Source organism: Empidonax traillii, unplaced genomic scaffold (assembly GCF_003031625.1).
Source record: "Empidonax traillii isolate 1590-97213 ecotype Southwest subspecies unplaced genomic scaffold, ASM303162v1 scaffold1022:size207980, whole genome shotgun sequence".
NCBI lineage: Eukaryota > Metazoa > Chordata > Aves > Passeriformes > Tyrannidae > Empidonax > Empidonax traillii.
This window is the reverse complement of record NW_020956215.1, coordinates 132,713-149,010: the sequence shown is the minus strand read 5'-3', so window position 1 is coordinate 149,010 and position 16,298 is coordinate 132,713. Positions and strand designations below refer to the sequence as shown.

Below are 16,298 nucleotides of genomic sequence, written 5' to 3'. Positions count from 1 at the left end.
AGATGCAGTTCAAGCATCTTTGTGAATGCTTGTAGGCACTATACAGTTTCAGTGTGGCACTCTTTAGGACCACAGCTTAGATATCACATTATATTACTTCAGAAAATGCAGAGCAATGCTCCTTTTCCCTCTGCCTCTTGCCATATCTCTGCACTGCATGGTTTGAGAGCATTGCTGTGTGACTTCATCTCAGTTCAGAGTTCATGGATATTGAGCTCAGAACACTCAGCTATTTCTGCTTTGGACCCTAAAATTCCAGATAACTAAACTATTTTTGGAATATTGCTACAACAGTTGAGTCCACTGATGTATTAGTGATTTTTATTAGTTAATTTCAAAACTGAAAGCTTAAATCCATATTGTGTTATTCTGGTAGAGCTGTTGGGTTATATAAATGTAAGGCATCTGCTTCCATACTGTGGATTGAGTATATGGCTTTATGGGGGTATTTTTTTGTTATTGTTTTTTTTGTGTTGTTTTGTTTGTTTGTTTGTTTGTTTTGGTTTTTTAAATTATTATTTTATTTTATTTTTATTATTATTATTTTTGCAAAGAAACTAAATAGGAATAAGGAAAAAAAACCCTACCTGTTCTAAAGAATCTGTTTTTGTCACCAGCCCACACAACACTTAAGGTTTAGCATTGGTCTTGGATATTAGCACTTGAATTTCTGTGTTTCTGCTGTCATGGAAAACAGAACTTATTGAAAGATTTCTTTTATATAAGTGATAGATAGAGATGCCATACTATATTAGTGAATGGGCTGAAGATCTCAGTGCATGACTTGTCATTGGTATGCTTCTTGTTCTTTCAGTTGAAATTTTTGATAAAAATTGAAATGTTAGGCACCTATATAACCTTTTTAATAATTTTAAACTATAGGTTCATTATTCTGAAGGGAGAACTCTTGTTAGAAGTATCTTTTGAGAAGATGGGTTGTATTTGATTTCTGTCTGACCTATCCTGTCTGTTACAATGAGAGATACATTCGCCATCTTTAAGCAAAACTCAAAGTCTAATAAACCTGTGTAAAATACATTGAGAACCTTTGAAAGGATGGATATGGCTTTTTTGTAACCCAACAAGCAACCTCACAGTGCTTCCAGGATAATACCCCCAGCTCCCTAGCAAATAATGTATGCCTTCTGTCCTTGGTTCTTCAGAGCCTTTTGAGTCTTTCATTTTCAGGCATAATCTACCTTGAATAAATGAATGGGCTTCTTGAATTAAATATAGATGTGCATGTGTGTGCAGTTGCTCATACATATAAGTGCTTATAAGGTGAAATTTGCTCTGTCCTGTCCATCAGGTACACCAAGTGCTACTTTGATGCACAGAGAAATGAGAAGGGTTCTGCAGGAGTTTTCCTGTAAGGGTGCCTCTAAAGCATAACTCAAGAGATATGTGGGTCTGAGAATCAGCAGCATTGCTTTTTTGCTTTAGTCCTTGAAATTCTCTTTTGGCACTGGGTTTGTAAGTCTTGACCATTGCTTATGTACTGACTCAGGCTGATAAAATCTGGGTGAGCATTTCAAGGTAGTGAGTGAGAGTAATTCACAAAGGCTGTTAATAAACAACTGGATTACTGGATGCTTACATCAGATAGAGTTCTGAAAACAATCGTCTTCGGTTTGGTTTGTAAACTCTTTATGGTTTAAAAAATAAAATATTGTTTAGTAGCCCAAAACTCACTCATGCCAAATACAATCTTACATTGCTCTGAAAATATAGGGATCAAGACATGATCTGAAATACCTCTTAAAAATGAAAGCCATGAACTCTATTTATTTTCCTTTTTTTACAATCATATTTGGCCAAAATGTTGGTCAAAAAAATGGGTGTTTCTGTAGGTAACACTTTGGAACTCCTAAGGTATTCAGGTTTAAACAGATAAGTAATTAGTTTGCAGCTTTCTTCTCTTTATTTTTTTAATATCCTGAACTTATGTTTGAGATGCTACCCTTCAAATTGAATGCAGCTTTCTGTGAAAAATAATATATTGGAGACATCTGGTGGAAATATTTAATATTGCACAATGGCCTGCAGTTTCTAAAAGTTATCAAAATTAGGATATTTAATTTTTAGGATAACACTGAAATCTGAAATTAAACTCTGTCATCCTTGCCTCTGTTTTGTTAATTCTAAATATGCTTGTGGACTTAAAATAAAACCTCCATCTTCCTGTCTACTTAGGCAGACATTCCTTATCATAATTACTGTTGGAAATATTTTTTTTGTAAGGGAAACCTGGTTGTTCAGAAGAAAAAAATGTTTTAAAACTCAAATGTAAATAATACTATAATTCCAACTGAGTTAACCCATTACTATGGTCCTTGATCATCACGAAGAAAGAAATTTGGTATTGAAATAGGTAAAACAAATTAAAGCAATGGCAGCAGAATTCAATTTTGTTCTATGCATATAGGTTCTCAATAATCTTCTAATAATGAAATCTTTGGAAAAAAAAAGTCTTTAATATGTTTCATCTTGACCATAGGCATTTTACCATATAATTCCCATATTCAGAATTTAGAGAGATACAATTGCTTTCCTGCTGTAGTTGACTCTTGTCCTGTTTTAGTTGCCATATCTTTAAGGTCATTCTCTCTTCTGCTTCATAGCTGGCGGCTGCAATAAGAACAGGCCGGAGCCTTAGTGAATAGATTCCTTGCCCTGTCTTTTCCAAGTGTCAGATTTGCACTGGAAGGGACATGGATGAAGTACAATCAATATAGGAACTATTTTTTTTAAAGAATATTAATATAGAGAAGCAGTTCTTGGTGCAGAGTTTGGAACTCCCAATTCTTTCTGTCTGACTAAGGGTCTTAACCACTGTATTAGAGAGTCATGGGCATTGTTCTTTTCTTTTTGACTATTTTTTTTATTTTGACTCTTCTGTTAACGAGAGTCACAATCTTATTTGGAGGAATGGGATAGCTCCCAGATAGTGCCAGCCAGTATAGTTGGCTGGCAAGTCACAAAAACATTGGCTTTATTTTATGGTGGATGATCCTAATTCAACAAAAATACAAACGCACAGTTGTATTAGCACTGAAATGCTCCAGACCTGGGTCTTTCTTCTTGGTGACTATGTTTTATCATATGTCTTTAATCTATGTTAATGGAAATATTTTGCATTTAGACAGAATTTTATTTAAGGACCTCAAAACACGTTATAAAAGCAAGTAATCACTGTCCTTACTTTGCTGCATCATAAACAGGAAATTATTTTGGGAGAAAATAACTTTCCAAAGACAGCACAAACCAGTAGCTTTATTAGGGTGTAATACCAAGTTCTGCTGTTTTCCTAGCTGGCTGATCTCTTTTCTTGTTGGTTGTTTTGTGTTTTTTTTTTTTCCTAAACTATAATATTTTGTTTCTGTATTAATAGAAATTAGGTTGTTTTCTTAAAGTTATAAAATTATTCTAAATTGTCAAAGCTGAAATTATAACATTAGTCAGGAAGCCCTTATATAGGAGATTTTTTATGCTTGTCTCTTTCTCCCAAAGTGAATTTTGAGGTAGCTTGCCCTGTGGTACCTTCTTAGCCCAAGATTAACACAGCCTGTTGAAATGTTTCCTTTTATTAAAAGCCACAGATGAAGCTGCATTTATAATGATTCAAAAATAGTTTTAAAATTTTTTCTGTTTATTAGCATATTGAACGGATTTTCTTTTACTCCCAAAATGCTAATATAGCAGCAGCCTTTTAATAAAGGTAATATCACTATATTACCCACTTACTAATCTAGAACTTCATTTTATTTTTAGGTATATTGCTCTCAATGTTACTTTAATGCATTATCAATGTGTGTCGTATTTAACTATTGCCTTTACTTATTAGCTTTACTTTGTATTCAGTTAGTTTGAAACCTGTCATCCTGTTAACAGCTACTATCACTTTACCAAGCAGGTTCCAGGAATTGGTAGGAGTATCATCTGGTGATTTTTCAAATTCATGCACACAAACCTCTGATTAGTTGAAGTATTACTTTACAGCTCCTTTGTGAAATTGTAGTTCCATTAGTTATTTCTTTAACAAAAAAAGCCCAAAAAAACCCAAACATGAAAGAATGAAAGATCTTCCCAGATGGTAAAGAAATAGTAGAAATAAATATTTTCAAGTACAACAATTTCTCCTGATAATTGCTTTGATTCTTTTATAGAATCTTGGCTTTCATTTCTCATCAATTCCTCCCCTCATTTGATATTGACCGTTTTTCCAGTGATCAACAAGTATTTCATCTGCCATTTTTAGTTAAGACCGGAGAAAATTAACAATCAATATCTTAGCACCTCTTATTGTGTTAATCCTCTCTCTGTCTTGTGGATGGAGCTGTACCGTAGAGGTGTATTGTGATGCTTGATTTTCTTGGGTAAGTGGCCTTCTGCACACTGTGCTCAGCAGTTCCACTGGCTGCCTTTTGAGTAAAAAGAATCAGTTAAACCACCTGCTGTCCCTTGCAAAAGTGACTTCAACTGTCCTTGTTCTTTTTTACTGGGGACAGAATGCCAAAGTCATGGACACCTGAATACAACAGGTCTGTGTCTTACTGTAAATGCTTAGCATCTTTTTTCAATGCAATTTCAAAGCCAAAAATAAAAATTTGATACTTAGATAGGGGCATTTCCTTTATCACTTATATCAGGAGGATAATCTCATTTCTGTGCTTAGCACTAGGTTATAGCTGCTAGGTGTTAGGTTCACAATTCAGCTGCAGATTACCCAGAAGGCTTAGAATAATACAAAGGTTAATTAACTCACTTTATGCAGTTTATTGTACAGAAAGTGAAATGTTCCATGTTATTTGCTCTGAACAGGAATTAAGCTTAGGGACAAGACAGCTTTTCTAGAGCTGAATATGATTAAAGTAATGAAACATCTACTCCAAAAAATAGTGAATTTGCTTGAAGTCTTGCTTATTCAAACCCTGTTTACTTCTTCATAGTTGTATGGTACTTTCTTCATAGTTGTATGAAGCTATGTCAGGGAAAATCAGGCTGGACATTAGAAAAAGGTTCTTCATTGAGAGGGTGGTAGATCACTGGAACAGGCTCCCCAGGGAAGTGGTCATGGCACCAAGCTTGTCAGAGTTCAAAGAGTGCCTGAACAACACTTTTAGTCATGTGGTTTAGGAGGAACATGGAGCAGGAACATAGGGCTAGATGATCTTTATGGGTGTCTTCCAACATGAAATATTCTACGATTTTATGATGTATATGGTGTGCATTTAACACAAATTTTCATTTAGTTTTCTGGAAAAATATTCTAACGTATCAGAGGATGCTGGTCATGATTCCTTCTGGTATTGGCTAACGAAACATCTGGATTTTGTAACGAGTGCAACCAAACATTACATAGCAGGGCTTTGCGCTGTTGCCTGCAGGGGACTAGAACATTCTTTCCCCACTCACTTTTTTGAAGCAACATTTGTCAATGTGCAAGGAGCTCAGAATTCAACTGAAGCATGAATGAACAGGGAGACAGGCAAAAGTGCTGTCTGGTTGAGAGTGAAATGCAGTCTAAATTACTTTAAAAGAAAAGTTAAGGGATTTGATTGCTCTCAAGCACATAGAACGATCTCCATCAGGCAAAACCAAGTGATACTTTTGTTAGATGCCTGTCTCATTTTAAATGCTGATCACTGCAAGTGGAGTCAAGAGGGAATTTTCTTTCTCATCAAAGTGGCAGGATCTTAGATTTCTTTTTCTCGTTTTCTGTGTTTAATTCCATATGGTTTACTTTCTAGAATTTTTTGACATGAAATTACATATTTTCTTACTGTGTGTACTTGTGGTATGCATGTGGTAGTATTTAACTGCATTTATGTTAATATTCAGCTGGATGACCCGAATAACATATGCACAGCTATGCTGGTAATTAATAAAAATCAAGTCATTTTCTTAGTGTATAGAAGCTGAGAGGTGTGGAATAAATTTGAATCGCCCCAGTACAGTAGAAAGAAGGTTTGCAATATTTTCTTCCTTCTTATTGTTTTCTTTTTCTTGTGGATTTCCCCAGCATGCAGTTTGCTTTTGGTGAATGTTTAGCATAGATGAACTAGTATTTTTGCCTATCTCCAAATGAGTATTGAATAAAAGTTGAGATAGTTCCATTTATAGCAAACTTTTTTGAAGAGATAAACTAGACTTTCCTCAGTTACCTTGGGAAGCACAAAGGTGAATATGTTTTCTCAGCAGAATAAATCTTGCATGGTATAGGAAAGCTGTCAGAAATGTAAGAAATATGTCTGCCACCTTGAAATACACTTTTGTTGCTGACTTTGTGCAGATCACCTCTAGACAGTAGCCAGTCACCCTCCTTGTCTCTTTTCTTACTTCTCATCTCAAAATGCTACCAGTATTTTTTGTAAATGGATTGCTGTAGCTTTAAAATACATTAATGCTATCAGAGTTAAATATAATTTGTCTATGCCTACAAGGTAGTAATGTGCTTGAGGTTCTGATTCTTTTCATATTGTGTCTTTAACAATGCAAAACTGGTGGCTGGCACTTAGTAAGTAACACGCCATCAGATGGCAACTTTCTCAGTGTAAATCATGTCTGAATAACATACACTGCAAGATCTGTATCAGCTTGTTTTGTCAGTCTGACCTTGAATTCTCACGTGAACATACTTGATGGTGCTGCTTCTTTTTTTTTAAGATCCATACCTGTTGGAGATATTTTTGTGACTGAAATCTGTTCTAGTTTTCCACATTTTTCTCATCATGCATAGCAACCTCAGAAGCACCAGCCAGAAACCTGGATGGTGCTGGGCCTGATTCTCATTTACATCAAGATCCTTACAGGTCTTTCTGACTTGACGAAGAACTTTAATGTAGTATGTAAATTGCATATAATGTTCAGTTAAAACCTAGTATTAATATATTTAGTGATTTGCACAAGCTTTAACCATATATATACTCCCAGAACTCAGTGTAAATGAGTTCTTGGTATAAACAAGGATTTCTTGGTATAAACAAGGATCAGGCCCCTTCTCTCCCGCTCCTAATATATCCATTATGTTGGAGATATTTTGTGGTTTTGCTTGAAGAAATGCATACAAATTTTTAATTTCCCTCAAAAATAGTTTAACTACAAAAGATGCAGATGAGTGTTTTTCCTTTTGTTTGCCTTATTCCTTATTCCACTGGACTTGAGGTTGATGCAGTTGATGCTGTGAGATTGTGGTGGTTTTAATCCAGGCCTTCCTTGGTGATCAGGTTGTAACTAAGGAAGGGGCAGTGTTCCCAGTATTCCATACGATTTTTACGTAAATCGGGGTATAAATAAGAAGGGAGGAGCGGCCTTCATTCTTCTTCTCTTCCACCGAAGTTCGGGAACAGTGGGTCCCTGCATTAGTCTCGCTTATCTAAGGCTGAGGCCTGCAGCATCCGCTGACCTACCACGTGGAAGCTTGGAGAGTGCTGGCTGTGTCTGCCAATCCTGCTTTCTAAGGGACGTGGTGAGATTTGGTTTACTAGTTATTTTACTAGTTCTCAGGTTTGATTGTGCGTATCTATTCGGTGTCCCTTTTTGTTTCCTTTTGTCCCTTTTTCCCCTTTCCCTATCGCTTCAGGGGGTGTTTGGATTCCCGTTTGCTGTGTACATAGCATCTTAACTGTAATATACATAAAATATATTTTTTTATATAACTAACTTGATTTTTTCAGGTTCTTCAATTTGCATAGTTTTTTTCCTTTGCCCTGGGGGAAGTAAAAAGGGGGGAAGAGAGGGGCTGCAACTGGGAGGTTGGGCATTTAGCAGGGAGCCAAGTCCGAACCATCACAGAGATAAAACTGAATTGTGTGGGCAGAAGAAAAAGGATCTGAAAAAAAGCTTTACTTCCCTGTGGAGCAGTGAGACACTGACCTCATGTGGCATGAAACCAAAGTTGTCAAGGGAAATACAAGGATAAAACTGAATAAACTAAGCATCTCTGAAAAAATTAATTTTTCTTATGCATTTCTGATTTTTGTTGGATATTGCACTGCTTAAATAATTTTAGTTTGTATAGTTTGTAGTGTGATTGCTGATAAGAAATTGACCAGTGTCTGTATTCCCAAAGACTTTTTTGTTTCCTGAAAGGGATGCTCTAAAAAGCTGACCCCAAGACAGCAGTCTAGGGGCTGTGGTCCAATATCCTTACTGCTGCCTCTACTTAGTTTTAATTGAAATGAGTAGGAGATCCATGTGAGCAAGTGACTGAATAATCAGTCTTGGTTTCTAAGCCCTTTCTGGCACTTCCCCAGCAGCATGCTCACTGTGCTTTCAGAGCCCTGCTCTGTAAAATGAAGACAGTGGTTAGGAAAATTATAAAGTGGTACCATGCAGAATAGGAAGGGTGTTCCTAGCCTATATATTTTTAATACGTATGAATAATATTAATAGTGGAGACTTCTGAGTCAATTCTGTTGCCTGATTCATCAGTATATATGGATGCATCCAAGTATATAGATAACAAAAGGAGGTTCTGTTATTTTGAAAAGTCTCTGTCTTAAATAAACAGCATGCATTTAATTGCAAAATATTTAGAGGGTAATGTGGCTTATTGAGTGTCACAGATAAAAAAAAAACCAGCTTAAAAATCTTTTAGGCAATTCAGATGAACTTTAGGCACTGTCCCCATCCTGCAAAGACTTCTCAATATGCTGTTCTTTATGTTGACTCAAATGCCTGAAATAACAAAGGCCTTTACTGTTTTCTACAAGTACTCTGAGTTCCAGATGACAAACCTTCCATTTTCTTCTTTACAGATCCTCTTGGAACCAGGGGTGATACAGGACGTCCTGGCAGCTGGGAGTCATTTGCAGCTGCTGGAGCTTCTCAGTTTATGTTCTCACTATCTCATTGAGGTGAGGCTTTTCAGCCCAATCAGCCATTTCTGTTTGGTACACTTTTGTTAAAAGTCTAATTTCATTAGGAGAGTATTAGTACCATGCCTGGTGTAACCTAAATGGCAAAAACTGGATTTCAGGAGGTCTGACTTTTGAGTGTAATTTGGGTTTCAGTTTGTGGGAGATGCTTTTTCCTTCCATCCGTTTTGTCCATTTCATTCCTGAAAGCAAGAATGGTCCACTGGTTAATATTAGCACATGGGAGTTTGATTCCCTCTTTTACCAGAGAATTTGCTTTCTTCTACCTCAGTTTACCAAATGCTAGGCATTTCCCTTTTGGGATCATGAGTGTTATGAAGAATTCAGATGCATAAGTGTTTACAACAGATATTGATATGTATCCCAGGGTGCTACTGCCTCTCACTGAAGGGATAGGGCTTATTATAATGGCACCTTACTCAGCTGGCCTCATGCCCATAATGCTGATGTCTTTATGAAACAAAAAATTTGAGTGCAGTAAACTAATCTTCTGTCATGGCTTATAGCAAGAACACAGCTTTGATGTGTATATATGAAAAACCTTATAAAAATAAAATAGCAATAGCAATTCTGTAGAACTGTTTGCTTTTTTGGTAATTTTTCAGTACTGTTTCTGTGTGTTAGCTGCTTCTGGGCAACAGATGGGCATGGAAATGAACATCAGCACAGTCCTCTTAGTATGAACTTGCCTTCCAACAGCACAACTGCCTTTGAACAGTCTGAGTGTGCTTGGCAGCACGCTGAGCTACTGAGTACCAGGGCAGGCAGGATCTCATGGTAAGAACTTCAGGATGTACTTGAAGTCTCTGTGTCTTACGGAGAAGTGTTAGCCTTACGAAACCCTTCAAAATGTATGTTCAGATAATAAGGCAGAATTAATTTGTACATTATAAATTGATTAGAAAGAGGAGCTGGTAGACTGCTGCAATTTTATTTTTTTTTTCCCAGGAAAGTAAGGAGGGATTTAATTTTTCTGAGAAAATAGACATGAATTGTAATGGGAAAGGTGGTTGGTTTGAGAAATAAGAGCTGTGAGATGCCAAATAAGCCACAAAACCATTTGGCCTACTAGTTGTCAAGCAGGCACAGGAAGAGGTTACTGTAATGAAAAGAAGATACAAATCTACCATTATACCCTGTATTTGATGCCCCCCTAACAAATCAGTCAGTGTGAGTATGCCTCTGCTGCTAATGTGGTGCTGTGTTTGTCAGAAATTGAACCAAAGAGAATACTGCAGCAAAGAATCTAGGGAAAATACTGAAAAGCAGGGAAGAAGCTGGGTATTGTGCCGGTGAGGTGGAAACATGAGAGAACTGTAGGAGAAGAGCAGGTATATGCTCAACATAAATCCTTGTGCTAACTATTTTTGTTATAGTAGTCTCTATGGGTAGTCTCTGGTATCTGTAGCTCTTCCCTCAGCACCATCTTAATGCTTTTAATCCTGAGGCCACTGCAGGGGAAAGGCAGACAACTGTAGGATTAGCAGTGCTTTGGGTCTCGTCCTTGATGTGCAAACCATAGTCAATTACTTAGGAAGATGTTGATAACGAATTAAAAATCTCCCAAAACAAACCAAATCAATCCCAAAATCACATTACCCCCACAAGAAAACCACTCTGGAGTGAGTAAGCATTGCTTCCAAATTATTCTGTAATTAACAGACCAGTAAAAATTCTCTGGGGATGACAATCATAGAATCCTTGAAAAAGATTGAAAAAGACCTTAAAGATCAAGTCCAACCATAAAGTGATAACTTGCAAAAGAAGCAGAGGTGTTTTAATTCCTCTCCTACTAATGCTTTTCTTGTTGCTCTCATGTCTTTAGATGCCATTTGTCTCATGCGTATGTTTATTTGCATGTTTTTTCTCTTTCTATAATTTAGAAGAGACCCATGTCCTTCATGAGTCATAGAAACCACAACTCTGTGGTCTGCAGTTGCTGTAAGATGTGTAAAAGATGTGAAATAGCACTGTTGTACTTTGAGTAGTATGCCAGGTTAGGATAACTGGAGCTACACTCATGTAAAAATTAGGAGGAAGTGGGACTCGGTGTCCAGATTTTTAGTAATGGAGGTAGGGAATAAGGTAGGGGATGAGGGGAAAATGGAGGAGTATATGTGTTGGAAGACAGAGAGTAGTGCTACTTCTGTAGACTATTTTTTAATCAGGATCTTATTGTAAGGTTTTGAAACTGCATGAACATCTGTGGGGTGGCTATAGCTTATATCACAGAATCATAGAATTATAAAATTAACTGGGTTGGAAGAGACCTCCGAGATCATCAAGTCTAACTCTTGATCCAACCCCACTGTGATTACTAGATCTCTTTTTACAGTATTTATTAATCTGGTTCACCTAAACAAGGCATATATTGGCACATATATATTGGCACAAATTTCCAGTCCAAATAGATCATAGTTCGAGTTTACCCGTCTTTTCTGTTCTGCAGTGTTGCAGTTCATGCAAGTAATCAGCCACTGAGTAATTGTTTAAGCCTTTCTAACAGAGGCCAACAAGGGACTGCACATTAAGACTGTGATATCTTTCAGGGTCCAACTAATTATATCAAATACCTGGTTTTTTCTACATATTATTGAGTGACTTTAAAAAATGTCTGTTGCTTTATTTTAGTACTATCTGAAAATAAAATCAAAGTAGTTAAGGAAGTCTTCCTTAAAGCCAGTTATCCTTGCTGCAGTTGTTAACTGGGGTGCCTGTCACCCCACATGCTGTGATACAGATGCTGGAAAGAGATTAGTGCTTGCCCTTTCTCTTCTTTCTGATGAATCTGAGTGTGCCAGAGTTCTTTCTTTGCAGTGCTAACGAATTTCTTTCTTGCTATTTGGAGTCGTGCAGATAGCATGAACTTAGCTTAGTTTAGCATAAATTCAGGAAATACGGTATGTGGGATCTAGCTGTCATTTAATGTTGTGTAATGATGACACAGAGTTTTTGTCTTTAAATGTTTGGATTAGACCAGGCTTTTCCCATATGAGTGCTACTTTTATTGTTAACACTCATTCCAGCTCTCCTCTCTCTCTAGATGTTCCAGCTTGTCATTTTATTGGAAATGTCTTGAACAGTTTCATCTTTTCTTGATACTTTTATCTGGGGCCTGTAATGGTTCCATGGATTTCAATAAGGAGGATTTTTTTGCCACAAATGCAATTGGCATCACTCATACATGTATCTTTTTCAAGGCACATTGGTAGTCTGTGAGGTTCCAAAGAAGACTGTTCTGATTGGATTCATCTAAGATGATTGTCGAAGTGTCTTAATAGTCAAAAATTATTTGTAGTGCACTGGGCACACATTAATTTGCAGCCATTGCTGCATATTCACTTTTTTGGTCTTTAAGGAATTTCCTCTCAGTTGTCTCAAAGTAAACAAGATGTTGTTTTGACTGCAAGAGATATCCTCATAGACCAAACAGCTTAGAAGACTTTATTTGTTGATGAATCTCAAAAAGATTTCTGTTAGAAATTGTTTGAGTTGCATTTATGGCAATTTTTTTAAGAATTCTCAATCAAAGGAACGACAGAAAAAAAGGAAAGGAACATTCTTTCTCCCCACTCTCAATTAGGTAATATCAATCTCTAAGACATTTATGATAGCGTGATGCAGTGGAGATTTCTGACAACACTGATAGTTTATTAAATGCATTTTATCATCTATAAAGTTCTCATTATCAAATGTTCTGTAGCATCTAATGTTGGTTCAATATTCTCATTTGAAACTCATGCTCATTTTGGATTGATAATTTTATTTTAAAATAGCTATTGATCATATTTTCTGTATTTGCAAATAAGAGAAATGCCGAAATATTCCCTACTTGAGGTCTTAATTCCCTCTTTGTGTTGTGCAGACTGTTCCCCCCACCTCAGTCATATCCTGAATTATGATTACTCCACAACCTCTGCTATTTGGGGGTTTTGATTTTAGCTTCATTTGTAGAGAGGGACTCTTTCAAAGCATGCTGATGTATTTTATTTGAGACACATACATATTCATGAATCTTATGTCATCTGCATAATTCTCAGGTACATTAAACATTGAAACAAGGCTGTAAGCTCACACATCTGTTTCAAGCTGAACAAACGGTAAGGCAATGTGATTTTTCTTAGCTGTGTTGGTGCTACATAGGTATGTGAGAGCTAAGCTAAAGACTTGAACTTTGTATACCTTGAATTGCGCTTAGGTCTGTGATCAAGCACACAGCATTTGCTTTCAGAGTGCACATCCAACTCTCCAAGATTCTTGTTTTCTGCAGCAGAGAGCTGCAGCCAACAGGCAGACTTGGAAATCTAATGGGAACAGGTTATCTGAATATCTTCTTTACCTTTTGAAAATTTTAGTCTGTCGCGTTCCAGTGGACTATATTTGTCCTATAATGTTGGAGAAGGCAAGAGAAAGCTTAGCTGAAGGCATTGAATGTGAAGTACATCTGAGTGTGGACTTCTTAAGTGGAGCTGTAGAGAACATGGTACTAGGTAGTGTGTTGTTGATGACCTATTTTGCACTTTAAAGCTTGTAAATGTTTTTTTGAAGAATATATGACAACTTTATTCTTATGCAAGAGAATAAACGTGTTAAATCATTTATTCGGAACATAGAAATGTTTGTTTCATAAATAAGTCTGAGTTATATAACTGATTGTAGATCTAAGAGGTTTTGTCTTTTTTCTCAACTGTTTTGTGTATTCAGTACCAAAGAGAGCCACAAACTGCAAATTATTTCAACAATCAAAGAGTCTTAATAAAGAGGGAGTGCAATTGAGAATACAAGTTTTTAATGGAATTTCCTTCTACTGATCAACATCAACTCAGTATTGTACAGGAAGTAATTGTTTTTAAACCAGAGTTCGATTACCACTAGTATTCAGGGATCTGGGACATTGGACTGTCCATATTTGAAATCTTAAAGCTAAGAGATTTTTCTGGGTTTTCCAAAGTCCAGTATTATTTTTTCAGTGGAGTTCAAGGTACTTCCTGAGTTACATTCAAGGTAATAAGGTATAGTTGTGAGAGGTCTTAGAAGTTACAGAACTGTTCAAAGCACTCATTTCTGAGAGGTGGCATGTGGCATGATTGTTAGTTGGCATTTATCCCATTAACCTTCTGCTGCCAGGTCAGGCACTTTTTGTGAAGAACAAGTTACATTTACATGCTGGACAGAGTCTCAGGTATCATTTATGTTGGGTTTATTGATTGGACAGTTGCATAGTTTCAATAACACCTTATTAGATATGGCTTTAGCTGACTGTCCTTGTACTCAGGGCTGGAAAGGATATCCTATTCCCACAGTAGCTAGGAGTACTAGTTGTAGTAGACATGAACAGTGATCCTCGTTACGGCTAGAGCTACTCCAACTGGTAAGAATTGTTATTGGGATCATAAATGTTTTTGTGTCAAGTGAACTTGAAACTTTGATGCCAATTTTCCCGTTACTTTTAAGTGCATTAATGCTCCCTGATAAATGGTAAATGTTGCAGCTTACCCTTTTAGAAACTTCATTACAGTAGACAGAACTCTGCTATAGGTGTATCTGCTTGCTTGCTACTGATGTCAGTCATAGCATCCTTAAACAGAGCTAATTTAAGCTGAAAAGAGCATTTTAGATGAGTGATTAAAATGATCCTGAAAAAACACAGCATTGGACAGCAGCAGTCAATTGGAATTTTCTTGGGTCTGTACTGTACTGCTCTGGATTCTTGCATACAAAAGCAGGCAGTGGACAGGATCAAGCCTGGAATGTAAAAATTAGATTAATCAACACACAAATGATAGAATAAGGCCTCCTGGAATAATTCATGGTAATATTTGAAGCAGGCAAATTATCATGGGTAGGGGCATTTGATTTTTAACCTTCTAGTAATGGTCAATTTAGGCTTATAAAACAATTTTTTTTTTCATGTTGCATGGATACCTAATGATCTGTATCTTTTCTTCTTCTAATTTTAAGCTATTTGAATGTGTTGTAGATTGAAATATGTTACTCTTTTTACCAGGAAGAAGCTAAAAATGAATCTGCCTGTGGAATTAAAAGGAGGAGTGTGTGTTGTTTATATGCACGGTGAGGCCAGAGCTTCAAAGTTACTTGTTTTTCTTAAACACAATTTCTCCATTTGGAACAGTGCCAATGACACAATCCCAACTTTCTCTAAAATACACTCCTTCAGAGATGAATTAATTTGTACACCAGAGATTGAGAGCATCACCTTTGTATTGCTAGAAACCCCAGCTCAGTTGGGATTTTAGCTCGTGGGTTTTTCATATAGAGCAAATTAAAGTGCTAGAAAAAAAATCTAAAGGTCATCTAGCAACCAAGGCTTGCCTTTTTTTAACTAATACAGAGTTTTTAATCTAAGTACGTGCCTGCACACTCTACACACCCCACAATCCCCCAGAATTAGTCACCACCATTAAACTTCAGTCTACCTACTTTATCCTATGGGTGGAGTGACCTTCCAGTGCTAAGAATACGGACTAGACAGAAGTAATATTGCCTTGCATTTTGCTGGTTTTAAGTGTTATGCAACCATTTGTTGCTGTGCTAGCCTGCTGTTTTTTGAAGGAGCATGTTTTGTCAGCTGTTGTCATTTGAGCTATTGACAGTCATTAGAAAAGGTCTTGTGAAAAACCTTAAAAATAACTTTGGTAATTTTTCTACGCTCTCTCTTTAATGTACAGGTACATTACAGAGACACAGATATATGAAATGTGAATGCACTGTGATTCCAGCTAAGAATGGGACTGAATAAAAAATGGCAGTGGTTTTCTCCATTTTTCAGTTGGTGTCAGTGAGGAAAGTGAAAATATACCAAAGTGACTATACCCAGTCACTTGGAATCCTATTCTTACTGCAACCCACTTTCTGCTATTTACCCACAATGTGAATTGGAACTGCCGATGGATGTGTAAAAAATTGATGCTGGGATGTCTAGGTTAACTATTGCTGGCAAGATTAGAGCTCCTGAGCTGGCTGGTAAGCTGTATGGATACACATTGCCACTCCTCTGCAGCAGAGTTGCAGAAGGGGTCACAAGTTGGGAAGAGGCTGTTACTGCTCTATCTGCCTTCTCTTTGCAGATTCTGTCAGGAATGGAGAGCAGCTTTGGTGTGTATTTTAAATAGAAACACAGAAACTGCATAGCTTCATAGTTTCCCTCCCTGCCCTTCTGATGCTGTCTTTCTAGCCAGTGAGGCCTCCCTGCCTGACCTTTCTGTCCAACAGCCCCTGAAAGACTTCTGCTTCTGGAATCTTTCCAGTATTTTTATAAAGCTGTAAACAGAGGCTGATGAATCCCAGAATGCTTAGTGTACAAAATTCTTCTCTGGTTTTATTACCATCTGATCAATACTGATGTTTTATGTTCTCCCTGTGCCTCCTGGTCACCAGTGTCTTTAGGTTTAAATCCTC

General features: G+C 36.9%; 1 protein-coding gene across 5 annotated transcripts in view; it reads left to right on the top strand.

Moving 5' to 3' along the window:
* The window catches only part of KLHL32 (kelch like family member 32), a 123,745-nt gene that overhangs the window by 52,900 nt on the left and 54,547 nt on the right, over positions 1-16,298 (top strand). For all 5 annotated transcript variants that reach the window (XR_003573537.1, XR_003573538.1, XM_027904219.1 and 2 more), the window contains one exon: positions 8,760-8,858. Coding sequence is in view for 3 of the 5 variants with exons in the window: in XM_027904219.1 (XP_027760020.1) it covers positions 8,760-8,858 (99 nt within the window). In the remaining 2 variants the exon portion in view is untranslated. The remainder of the gene's footprint in view (positions 1-8,759; positions 8,859-16,298) is intronic.